Source organism: Clytia hemisphaerica, unplaced genomic scaffold, assembly GCF_902728285.1.
Source record: "Clytia hemisphaerica strain Z4C2 unplaced genomic scaffold, Clytia hemisphaerica genome assembly, whole genome shotgun sequence".
Lineage (NCBI taxonomy): Eukaryota > Metazoa > Cnidaria > Hydrozoa > Leptothecata > Clytiidae > Clytia > Clytia hemisphaerica.
The window spans coordinates 127,724-139,301 of NW_027104548.1; the positions used below are offsets into that span (position 1 = coordinate 127,724).

The following is an 11,578-nucleotide window of genomic DNA, read 5'->3' on the forward strand; positions in this document are numbered from 1 at the left end:
ACTTTACTTACGGTTAATCAACATATGACGATTTCAATAGAGAGATTGTAAGATGGAATGTAAACCTAAATTTGGGTAAGGAAACAAGAAAAATACATTGCAGAATTTTGTTCATCTTGTTTCCAGAATATTGTAGAAGAAAAAGAATCAGGCATTATTATAATACACAGAAATGTCAAAAATTGACCATCATTATGTTAAACGGTCGATATTGACTCTATTATTGTTATTTGTTGGATACAACGATGCTCAAAAAGAGCCATTCACCATCACAAGACAACGGCATGGTATAAGTGACAAGCTAACATTGATTCCCGATATTTCACGACCCAATTTGGTTAAGAATGAATTTGAAAATTTAGGGATGAACAGGCAATGCCTCACTAATGGTGTAGCACGAACGATAGCCTCGTCCGTTGGAGGAGCATCTAAATTGAATTGTTATACTGGTCAAGAATATCAAAGTCAAGGTATGATATAGCCTGGAGATCCATGCTATGATTTCTTATTTTATATACTGATGGCCAAATATATAGCACGGTTAGGGTTGAGAGTTTGAATTTCCCAGATCCTAATAACGGTTGAAAACACAGCCAATCAAATTCTACTATTCTTTCACTGGTCACATTTTCTTAGAGAAAACGCAAGTTCCCACTGTCAATTATTTGAGGCAGAAATCTGCCTCACAGCTCGTACCGGTCCTGTAAATATCAGATTATAAAAATACAGGACAGGTCTCCTGTCTAGGTATGATACTGAATTTTCTTATCGATTTCCATTGAACTGACTGATTCGACTTTTCGAAACGATATTCTTGGGGAGAATGACCCCTTCTACAGGGATTGGAGTATGTCAGATTGTTTCTTTGGATAAGTTGACAGGATTTATAAAACCAAGACTCTCACACTCTCCTATATCATTTGTCCCATGACAAAATTCCAAGGATCTATAACTACTTGACTATAATAACGCAAAAAAAAGATACTGAAGGTAAATAATGCGATCAATAATATCAATAAACGAAGTATTACTTTTTTGATTTATAGAAACGTGTTCGAATGGATTTCTAACAATTGCAGCCGAATCACAGACGTCCAGTCTCAGGTGTAAAGTATCAAACATAAACGATATCTACATCTGGGATAGGAAGGAGCTTCTGAAAATCAATTTCAAAGATTTGGAAGATGAGCTGGAAGCCAAAGATAGTTATTTCGTAAGTGAAATTCATGACATGAACGAAGGAATATTTCAAAATCTTTGTTAGGAGTGTTTTGTTTGAAAGGTGTCTGCGCATTTTTTTTATAAGAACATATTATGAACTTGTTATGAACAAGTTAAGAACGTTTTAAGGCTTGGTGGACTCAAACACCCAATTTCTTAGAAAAATTGGCAAATACACTCACAAAATGGTGAATTTAAGAACATTTCTAGGCTTGAAACTCAAAAAGTTAAGAACATCCGAAGGCTTCAAAAATTTTGGATGTTCTTATAAAAAAAACGTGTACTTCTGTGCAGTCGAGGTCGTGTTTTCATTTATTTCATCGATTGCGTCCAGTCTCTTCTGAGTGTCTTTCTCAGCTTGTTTGAGTACACCAGATATCGTTAGTCTTATACTCGCGAGATGTAACCGAACCACGGTGTATCGGCAAGAGCTGTGATTCCCGTATATCATTAGAGTAGGTGACTATACTCTATACTACCTCATCGACAAGATAATTCCCTCCCTTTTTTAGCACGCATTATGTTGGACGTAAAGCGTGATTTAATATTTCTGGTTTAGGTTTTCAAGACGAGAAGCAAATGGGACGGATTACTGGTGCAAATATTATATCAATGTCAATCGACGACAGCAAACCTTGCAAAACAAGAATTGTGTACAGTGATGAAATTTACTGGCATAAGACACCGTAAGATTTCCAATTAGTTAATAATGCAGGAAGTTTTAAATGACCTGTCATTCGTCATAACTTTAATCATCATAGTGATGACATTGAGTTTGTTAAGCAGATCCCATGGTTGAAGGTTTACCATCGATTTTTATTTCTGAAAAACTAAACCGCTGCTGCACCGCATCCCCTTGAATACTTTAGTCAGAAACAGACAACGTTTAGAATTCTGTCAAGCTGCTATTTAACTCTCTATTTAGAGATAATTCTTAAAAATTTTGATATGAAAACATTGTTGCGCATTAATCTTTCTAGACATAATAAATCCAGACAAAATGAATAGCCCAAAAACAGTACAATCACCCGGCCGTGCTGAGAATTTTTTTACAAGTAAAGACCGAGATTGCGTTTCAAAAAACAACCCGGGTAAAATCTTTATCTCCGGGAATGTGTAGAAACTGGTATTTTATACTTTCAGATCCTCTACCAAACAAGATCGAAGAAATTTTATACGGCGATGATACACGACCATTCACGCCAACGCCTACAATACAAACAACAGGGAATAATACAACCATCGTTGTTGCGAAGTCTCAAAAACTTAGCAATGGTATACCAACAGGCACAATTATAGGGATTTCTATAGCAATTGTTATCGTTTTGGTGGCAGCTTTATTGATCGTAGCTCTCGCGTGCTATCGAAAAAGGTAATAAAAAACATTATAGGTAACTTCAAAAAAGTATCCAGTGCTTCATAATATAAATTGTACGCTCTTTTACAATATAATTATAAGAACAATTTTATGAGAACAAGGCTCGATTATGGGTATTCCGGGTAAAACTAATGATAAATTATAAGAGCAATCCAGAATACAATACAATCAAGAGAATTCAGATGGCAAAGAAAATGCTGATAAGCATATTCTAAGTCAATAAGTGAACATCTTAAGAACATTTAAATGAGAACAACTAAGAACATTTACTCTTTTTTTCTAGGAAAAAATCAAGGAGCGATAAACATAAGGTAAGATTTTAAATGACATAGAGTTGATTGTTTCAATAACATGCACATGTATTTTACGAATTTAGAAACAAAACTCTTTACTTTAAGTTCTTTTATCATATTTAGTGTATCATCTTGTCCAGTTTAATTCTATTAAATTTGGTTCTCTCGAAAAGCCTAGTGATTTGCCCAGCTCGAGACCGAGCTTCATCATCAGTACTTTTGCGTTAGGGGCCAGATTTTCCAAAAACTACCTTCAGAAGACATCAGAATGTACATGAATCAAAAAGGTGAATAGTTGAATCCTAGACCGATATTTTGAATCAACAATAGCTTAATAAAGGAAACGTCTCTCAACTTTAAATGTGGTTGGCAATCACTTATACTAAGGTAAGCTGTTATTCATCATCGTTCTAGGATCCTGCGTACAACAGCTTCAAACGGAACCGTAAAGAACAGAATCTTAATGGAGAAACATCAACATTATATACAGAACCTAAAAATTTTCTACCAGAATACAAAGAGCTAGAGCCAGGAGAGATCCAAAAGAAAAATCAAGGCACACTTAACAGTGACACCTACCATTATAGCCGAGCTCGTGACACTACCCCTCGTCGAATAAATGTTTTAAAAGGCAACCATGACAACCACTCAAATGATAGCACCTTAAGTGGTGGTTATAGTACGGTGAAGGATGTCGATTTAAACCAACCAAAAAATCAGCCGAATGAAGCAGTGATTGGCCATCAAATTCCTGGGAATGAATATGCAGTCGCACCAATAGAACATGAAAACTCTACACAAGACAATAAGATGAATCATAAAGCATTGGACAGTGGTTACAGTTCAATACGTTTTGACCAGGAGAAAGGTAAAACAGCGTTGGGAAAGGACTCGAAAAAAAGAACGTTGAATTATTATAGTACACCGATCAGTGATCGACCAGAGACTCCACCAGAGATTGCAAAATTGTACACCAAAGTCAATAAAAAGAGGTGATTCATCAACAAAAATTAGACTGTATGGTGCAATCTATGAATTGCTGACTGTTTCCAAGTTTATTACACGAATGAAAAGATACAAAATGAGACTGCATTGGCCTGTGTTCTAATTCGATTTACCATTGAAATAGACTAAAAAGACCTGCAAAACTCGACTTCTACCTTTGATATTAATAAAATGTCCACGATAGATGATTTTATGGTACAGGATTGGACAAAATTTCACGAAATACACGTTGTTTATAAGAGCATAAGGCTCAATTTTAGTCAAAACCTAAGAACGATCCCAGTTTCAGATTTCAGAAAACTTATAAAAAAACTTGTAATGAATGATTGAATGTATGTAGGCGACATATGTTTCGAAATTTCATGTTCAGACTAACGTACTGTACCAAAAAAAAAACTTTTCATTTTTTCTCTTGAATATTTAAAAGCTTCTCTACTTATAATGAAAACAAATTTAGGAGAAAATCCCAATTTTTTGGATTCAATCATGAAATTTTTATTTAGGTTCCCTAAGACTCAGATAATATTGAAAATGTAAACAAACTTTACTGTTTTTATTTTTTTGAACAATTTCTCAAAAATTCAAGTGATTCTGTTGTGAAAATTCTCAACGCGTATAGTGAGTGGATAGAGTGTTGTTTTTTTTAAGTATAAGAAAATCTATATTGAATTTTTTTTCAATTCTCCATAATTTCTTCCACAAGAGTATTTCACACAACGTTGTAGATATAGACCACGGTCTTTAGAAAGACGTTGAAACAACGCTGCTTTGCAAGCTGGAAACGACTTGGATGAAGGGATTATGGGTCAATTTGTTTAGGATATAGCTAGAATATGTCATTTCACAGTCGAAATGATTCATGGGTAATCAGGACTGCTTGCACTTTAGTAACGACTCCCGGTTGGCAAAACGAAAAAATCTTCAAAATTTATCAAAACTTTTGACCAATAGTGTTTCGTCATTAGCACGCAGTGGTCCTGCTTACCCATTACGCTTTGCCAATGTGAATTGACCTATAGAGGAAATTCTATGACTTAGATTCTGTATATTATCTGGTGCAGTTGCTGACAAGTGTGTTTATGAAGGGAATTCCCGGAGAAAAAATACACAAGTAATGACAGATAATTTGTCATAACTCATTTTAGTTCTGACGGCTCAGCAATCCTAAGTCAAATGGGCAATATCATAGATTTCATTAAGATACATCTTCTGAGAGCTTCTTAAAATACCTAAGGATCAAATTGATTAGACTTAATCAGGTAATTATGCCTGATTAATTAACGTGCTAAAATGACGATACTTGTATACTTCAAAACTTACAATAATGGAAAAGGTAATTCCTAGATTTTTTTTTCAAACTCAGCAAATTGGAATATGAAACATAAGAGAAAGACTTTTTCTAAGAAACGTCCGCTAAAGTGTTACGTGTTTTAATAACTGACAGCAAAAAAATGACAAGGTAATCCATAATATGCCATTCTTTTAGAAATACTTTCAAATTCTTGTTGCCATAGTTACCGTATAAGAGTGGCTTTATGCGATAATGCGGAGAGATGAATATGTTAATTTCTCTCAAGTTTCATGACAAAAAATTTCACTTCTCGTCATAAATACACACATAGCTCCTCTTTATTATGATATTATTTTTATTGTCATCGTCATCAACTATAAGAGAACAAGACTATTGAAATGACAAGAGAGAAAAAAATAGATGTTTATATCAACTCATTTAGTAAAGCCAGACAGATTTTCAGTGATTTTTTGATATTGTGATTAGCTTGGTAGTTTCATTTTAAGGGTTTTTCTTTATAGAAACAGATCACTTTGGTATTGGAAGTTTATCAGCTTGAATCACGCGGTTTATGTTTGGCTAACGTAACGCGATTCGAGCCTTTCGAGAGATTCTTCTCTCATCATCTAATTTTTGGTTCTCCTTTCGCCAGAAATGACGTTATTGATGTGAGCAATTAACAGTTGAATTGGCTGCTCATAATAACAGTTTAAAGAACAGGAAATCAATGTTGTGTTAACATGCTGGCTTGAGCTTTCACTTTTGTAGAAAATTTTAACTGGACGTGACGTGGTCGTACAGTAGTTAGGTTTTTTTACTTCATTATACTTTTACTTTTATTTTTAACCATATACTTTTGTTATCAGATTACATAGAGTCCATGATACGTGATATCATTTGAATGTTGGTTTGGATGATGTTTTCAAATCATAATTGTTTAACTTGAAAGATTTTACTTCCTCCTAGATTGATCGTTTTACTGAAACAAGAGGAAATATTGTTTAATGTTCCAGTCATTTTCATAGAAAAGACAAGAAAATATGTCTTTTCTATGAAAATGACTGGAACATTAAACAATATTTCCTCTTGTTTCAGTAAAACGATCAATCTAGGAGGAAGTAGGCAACAAGCATAAACTGGCCACTTAAGAACAATGACTTTGCAAATGAAGAACACAAGAGCTTTGTGCGTCTGTTTTTTCGTTTCGTTCAACATATTGGGAAGCATAAACGGTAACTTTATCATTGAGAGAAAAATTGGGGACTCGGATGAGATTATATTACTGGACAAAAACAAGGATCCGTTAGATATTTTGGCAGGTGGCACTTTTATGGATCACCGCACGTGTAGGGCTGATACTAACAAGGGCAATATTCGAAGGAACATTGGTTTATCATCACAAGACCCTGGCAGAAAGATTAGTTGCTATACTGAAGGTGAATTACAATCAGGTAAGACTTAAAAATATAGTTTGAGAAAATGAAATGAAAGTAGAGGTTAGTAGAACTCCTTTAATGTATCAAATTAGTTATTAAAGGTCACGAAAAAACTCTAGCCTGAGTAAAGTGTATTCTAGCGGTATGGACTGTTGTAGCCTGGTCACTATAAGGTAAACAATGTAAGTGATATGCATTTCCTTGAATCGTATAAACTATCGTTTTGTACGTGACCCCTTTTAAAATCGATCAAGTGACTTAATGGTTATAGGAGTGACTTGATTTCTTAATAAGATTCCCATGATGGTTGTGGTATACCGAGAATCCTTAGCTTTTTAAGTCAACTGAAGCATAAAACACCAACATACAGTTTATGCCCTAGGCTTCTGCTCATACTCCGACGAAAAAGTTCCTTATAGCATGAACATATAAACGACTGGACATCCATCTCCTTTGTCTTTTTGTAGAAAAGGCTGCTAGCTTCGTTGCCGCCTCGTTAAAATCATAAAATGAAACAATAGATTTTGATGATATACCACTTGGGAGTACCTTGCTAACAACGTCAAAACTTTGACAAAAGTCTCTGTTGTTCTACTCTTCTCAAGTCTTTTATCTATATCATAACAAAGATAACAGAGGCAAAATCATCGTCAGCTTGTCAAAACTCCGACTAAATTTTCTAAATTTTGACTTAAAAGTGTCTAATAATTTTAAAAAGTGTCGCATTCTAATTTCGATATTCTTATGACACAGGCTCTAAACTTGGCAAGCTATTTTTTCAAGTCATAAAAAAAATTATTGAAGTGACAAAAGGGATTCAAAAGTATACACGCAGTTGAAATTCTGCATTTTAGAGTTGAAAATGTTGATAGAATATATTACAAACTTGTGAAAAAATTTGAAAATAATTTTTTTGTACATTAGGAGTAATGTTCAAGCTCTATCAATCCTTTTACCTAAATAATTCAAAGAAATAAAATTATGACGGAATATTGTCGGATTTTTCATACCAATTTTGAAATACAGGCGGCAACGAAGCTCGCTTCAAAGAGACAATAAAAGATAGATGTCCAGTCGTTTATATGTTCATGCTTATAGGAAGTATATCTATAGCGGTCTGCGAATCAAGCTACTTTAACCCATATTCAATAAATCTTCAGAATGTGGAAGCACTAATGGGAACGAATTCAGAACCATTCCCAAACAAACTACTCAAATCCCTACGAGATGTTCAAGCGCTGGATGGGAAAATATAAAAATATGGGGTTTCAAAGAGCGTGATAGACTCGGTTGGCAAGAATTAAGTAATGGAGAGAAAAGAAACGTTAGATTGTCCAGCAGAGCGTTAGTAAGTATCATGAATGAGTTTGATTACTTTGATTTTACGCTTAAACTTTCTGAAATTATCACCAGTCTGGAATCATTCTATTTTCTCTAGGCAAGCATTCATTTCAGCGACTGTAGTACAAAGATAGAGCCTTCGGCTATGGTATGCCAGGTCGTGGGTTCAATACCAGGCCAGGTCATATCAAAAATTTCGTACTTGGTACAAAATGGTACTTGATGCCTCTCTGCTTTGTACTATACAATCAAAGAGAAGGATCAAGAGCGAGTGGAGCATTTGACGAAGAAAAAGTAGCATTTTTTCCTACCTTCGGGGAAAATTCGAGAATAATAAGGTTTATATAGCCATTCAAAAAAGAAATTATTTGGTAAAAACGCCTTATAATACCTCTTTACAGAATTTTGAAAATCGAAGAAAATTGGATGGACTTTTAGGAGTTATCACGTACACATGCCCAAATGGAAATGTTTACTGTGATGTTCTCAAGTTTGCTGGAGCGGCTAAATGTAAGTGTGAAAACTTTTCTTCAATGTCATATATTGGGAAAATGCTTTTTAAAGCTCAGGTTTAATCAAAATTTATTGTTTTCGACTCAATAAAGTTGTATTTCAAAAATCACCATGTATTTTAAAATACAACTTTATTGAATTCGCTCTACGAAGAGTATTGAGCACTCTTTTAATGGTTGTTTTCGACTCAACAAACAACAAGCTCAAAAAAATGGCATGACATATTGGGAATTAACACCACGGTCACCTACTAATTTGAAGTCTATTAATTCTCTTAGTATAGCGTCTACCAACAAGCAAGGTGCTACAGTTGAGTCTCTCTATAACTCGAACCCGCAAGGAAAAATTACTTGTCCAAGCTAAGGAAACATTCGATTTATAGAGAGTCGAGTTAAAGAGATTAGTGTAATTCAATTTCTTTTAAAATGTTCTATAGATCCTCTACCATACGCAAATTCAATAGACGACCTGATAAAAAATCTCAAGCAAATCGATGATGGATATCCAATAGGAGCAACACCACCCACACCAGGGAGAAACACAAGATCACCAGTAACAAAAGATGACGAATCTTCAAATAACAGTGGTCTCATTATTGGTGTCGTATTTGGTGTCTTTGTTGTCATCTTTGCAATGGTTCTGGCATTCTTCTTGTATAGGAGGTAAAAAAATCTTACACAGTCAAATACAAACACTTGCAATGTCACAAAAGTTGCCAAAAGGCGTACTGATTCCCCATTTCTCGAAGCTGAGAATAAACTGGAGCCAAACCCTTACAATCCTTACTTTCAGCAAAAGGTTGACCCTTAGAGAGACATTCGATTTAGAAGATGAAAAACCAGACCCTTTAAGCACGCACATGACCAGCACCAATTTGTGCCTAAGTATCCCCCTTCGGGGGTTATTAGCGAGTTTATGTATTTGCATTTTTGAGGACGCGGTAAAGTGACTGAAGCGATCTGAAAAAACCCGCAGTTCTGACCAGCAAAATCGAGGACGGTAAAAGTGCTGATTTACCGTCGTCCTCACTTAGTCAGGATCTAGTCAAGTTAGAACCTTATCGTCTCCGTCGCAGAAAAACACACATGCATAAACTCGGTATTAAAGTGGTGCCTTTCATGCATGAATCACAGTATTATTTTCTTTTTCTTCAAGACGTAAAAGAAGCCGCCGAGCCAAGAAACAAACGCTCTCACCCGTATACGCAAAATGTGAAGTCGACATAAACTCCACACACGGAGAAGAAGAAGAAAGCAAACTCATACACCAGTACTCCGACTCCAATGCATACGCTTTACCGTCAAACCCACAACCTGAGTACCGTGAAATCGAACCTGAAATTCGCTATTCACCTAGAAATAATCATATTTCCATGGAGACTCCGAAACAAAACAACAGCCATTATGTGTCAGCTACTTCTACACAAACCAATAGCAACCAAGAGGGACCTGAAGATGAGTACCAGACCCCTAATATAGTGCCTTCACCACAGAATGGAATCACATCTGAGAGAAGTATAACAAAAGACAATATTAACGATGAAGCACTAGATTATAGCGTTCCTAATAAAACTGGAAAGTCAGAATCTAAAAACAATACTAAAAATGATACGCCTTACAAAGAGCGTTCTGTAGGATATAGCGTTCCTGATAAAGCTGGAGACTCGGAACGGAAAGGCTATACTGAAAACGTGAAAGAACCTTCGCCAGAGTATAGTGTTCCAGGATCAGCGGTAGATCATGTAGACGGTGGAGCTACCGATGATGAAACAGCGCCTTTAAAGGGATATAGTGAGCCGGGACAAATAATAGATAATGGTAATAATGATAATGATAATGGTGATGACGATGACGAAGTTAATTATTACAGTACACCAGCAACCAATGAAACGGATGCATTGGTGAGACCGAATTCAGCGTTGTACGCTAAAGTGAATAAAAATACGAAGAGATAGAGGACTGAGAAAGTTAAGCTTAAATATCAAAGTATGTAAATTTTAAAGCTTTGCATTGGCTTCAAAAGGAAATTTTGAAGAAATTTAAAATACCTTCTTCTCGTAGAGCATTTAATGACATTTGTTAACCGGTTACTACTTCAAAGCAGGCTACACGGCTTTTTGCGCAATGCAATTGGTTCTTTTCGCATGACGACGGGCCTACACTGCCCAGAGTTGCCCGTTGTTAGGAAAATTCGTTGACATCAGTGCGTTGACATCATGTCTCTCATTTTTTATTTCTGACGTCAGAAATTATAACAATTTTTAATCTCTTTTCGCTTGTATTTTTCACTTTAGTTCGCTATTTTTCCTGGATAAAGCGCTAAAAATAGTATTTTCTAAAAATTTCTTGAAATTTTCCCTTCGAAGCCAACGCAAACTTTTATCTTACATCATTTTGTATACATATAATACACTAATACGAAAATAAGAAATCTTACGAAAATACTTTTCGACAAAAAATGAACAAAGAAAAGCAAGAAAAACCACATAAGATTTAATTCAATTTTACTACTACTATATTGAGTTTAAAATCGCACATAACCTCCTGCTCTCTTAGAATCGCTTTTAAGTAACTTACAACAGTATCCCGGGGGAGGAGGGACTTAGGCAAACTTCGGTACGTGGACGTGTCACTGGTCAGAGTTCCTTTTTTAGGCTTTGAAGATATCTGACAGGGTTCCAGATTGATTTCCAAAATATGTATCTGACAGGGGCGACTATTGGGAATTTTTGAAAATTTATAGGGTGGAAATTAGAAATTTTTTCAATTTTTCGTCTACTTTTAATCATTTTGGCCACTTTTCAGGGTGAAAACGGGAAAATTTATACATTTTTCTTATTGACAGGGTCCCAGACTTACCAAATATTCATATCTGACAGGGTCCATTTTTCAAACTCCAGCGGTACGTCCCCGTTGGCTGTCAAGATCAGTGCATCCCCCCGGAACAATAGCCTAAAACTAGACTTGCCAGGCTCTGCAATACGAAAAGGTTAATTTAAAGAATGCTTGCTCTGATTCTTGATCTAGTCGATAACTATATAACCAATATAATTTTAAAAGGTAATATCTGTAGATAATGTAGAATTTTCAAAAACATACAC

General features: G+C 35.3%; 2 protein-coding genes across 2 annotated transcripts; both read left to right on the top strand.

The window, feature by feature from the left end:
• Window positions 1-138: 138 nt before the first annotated feature.
• On the top strand, window positions 139-4,258 carry LOC136822723 (uncharacterized). Its single transcript, XM_067079002.1, has 6 exons — window positions 139-470; window positions 1,047-1,213; window positions 1,781-1,907; window positions 2,365-2,593; window positions 2,883-2,910; window positions 3,307-4,258. Exons 1-6 carry the CDS (start codon window positions 173-175, stop codon window positions 3,886-3,888), a joined length of 1,431 nt encoding a protein of 476 aa, XP_066935103.1. The 5' UTR covers window positions 139-172; the 3' UTR covers window positions 3,889-4,258.
• A 2,055-nt stretch (window positions 4,259-6,313) lies between these two features.
• Window positions 6,314-10,798, top strand: LOC136822724 (uncharacterized). The gene is made up of 5 exons (XM_067079003.1): window positions 6,314-6,639; window positions 7,785-7,972; window positions 8,367-8,475; window positions 8,915-9,140; window positions 9,634-10,798. Exons 1-5 carry the CDS (start codon window positions 6,342-6,344, stop codon window positions 10,430-10,432), a joined length of 1,620 nt encoding a protein of 539 aa, XP_066935104.1. The 5' UTR covers window positions 6,314-6,341; the 3' UTR covers window positions 10,433-10,798.
• The last annotated feature ends 780 nt before the right edge of the window (window positions 10,799-11,578 follow it).

What these genes read in the sequence shown, in the direction of transcription:
- LOC136822723 (XM_067079002.1), top strand. Translation starts at nt 173, where the DNA reads ATGTCAAAAATTGACCATCATTATGTTAAACGGTCGATATTGACTCTA. An exon ending in ATTTACTGGCATAAGACACC is followed by an intron (nt 1,908 to 2,364) that starts GTAAGATTTCCA and finishes TTATACTTTCAG; the next exon opens with ATCCTCTACCAAACAAGATC. An exon ending in CTCGCGTGCTATCGAAAAAG is followed by an intron (nt 2,594 to 2,882) that starts GTAATAAAAAAC and finishes CTTTTTTTCTAG; the next exon opens with GAAAAAATCAAGGAGCGATA.
- LOC136822724 (XM_067079003.1), top strand. Translation starts at nt 6,342, where the DNA reads ATGACTTTGCAAATGAAGAACACAAGAGCTTTGTGCGTCTGTTTTTTC. An exon ending in TGAAGGTGAATTACAATCAG is followed by an intron (nt 6,640 to 7,784) that starts GTAAGACTTAAA and finishes ATAAATCTTCAG; the next exon opens with AATGTGGAAGCACTAATGGG. An exon ending in GCATTCTTCTTGTATAGGAG is followed by an intron (nt 9,141 to 9,633) that starts GTAAAAAAATCT and finishes TTTTTCTTCAAG; the next exon opens with ACGTAAAAGAAGCCGCCGAG.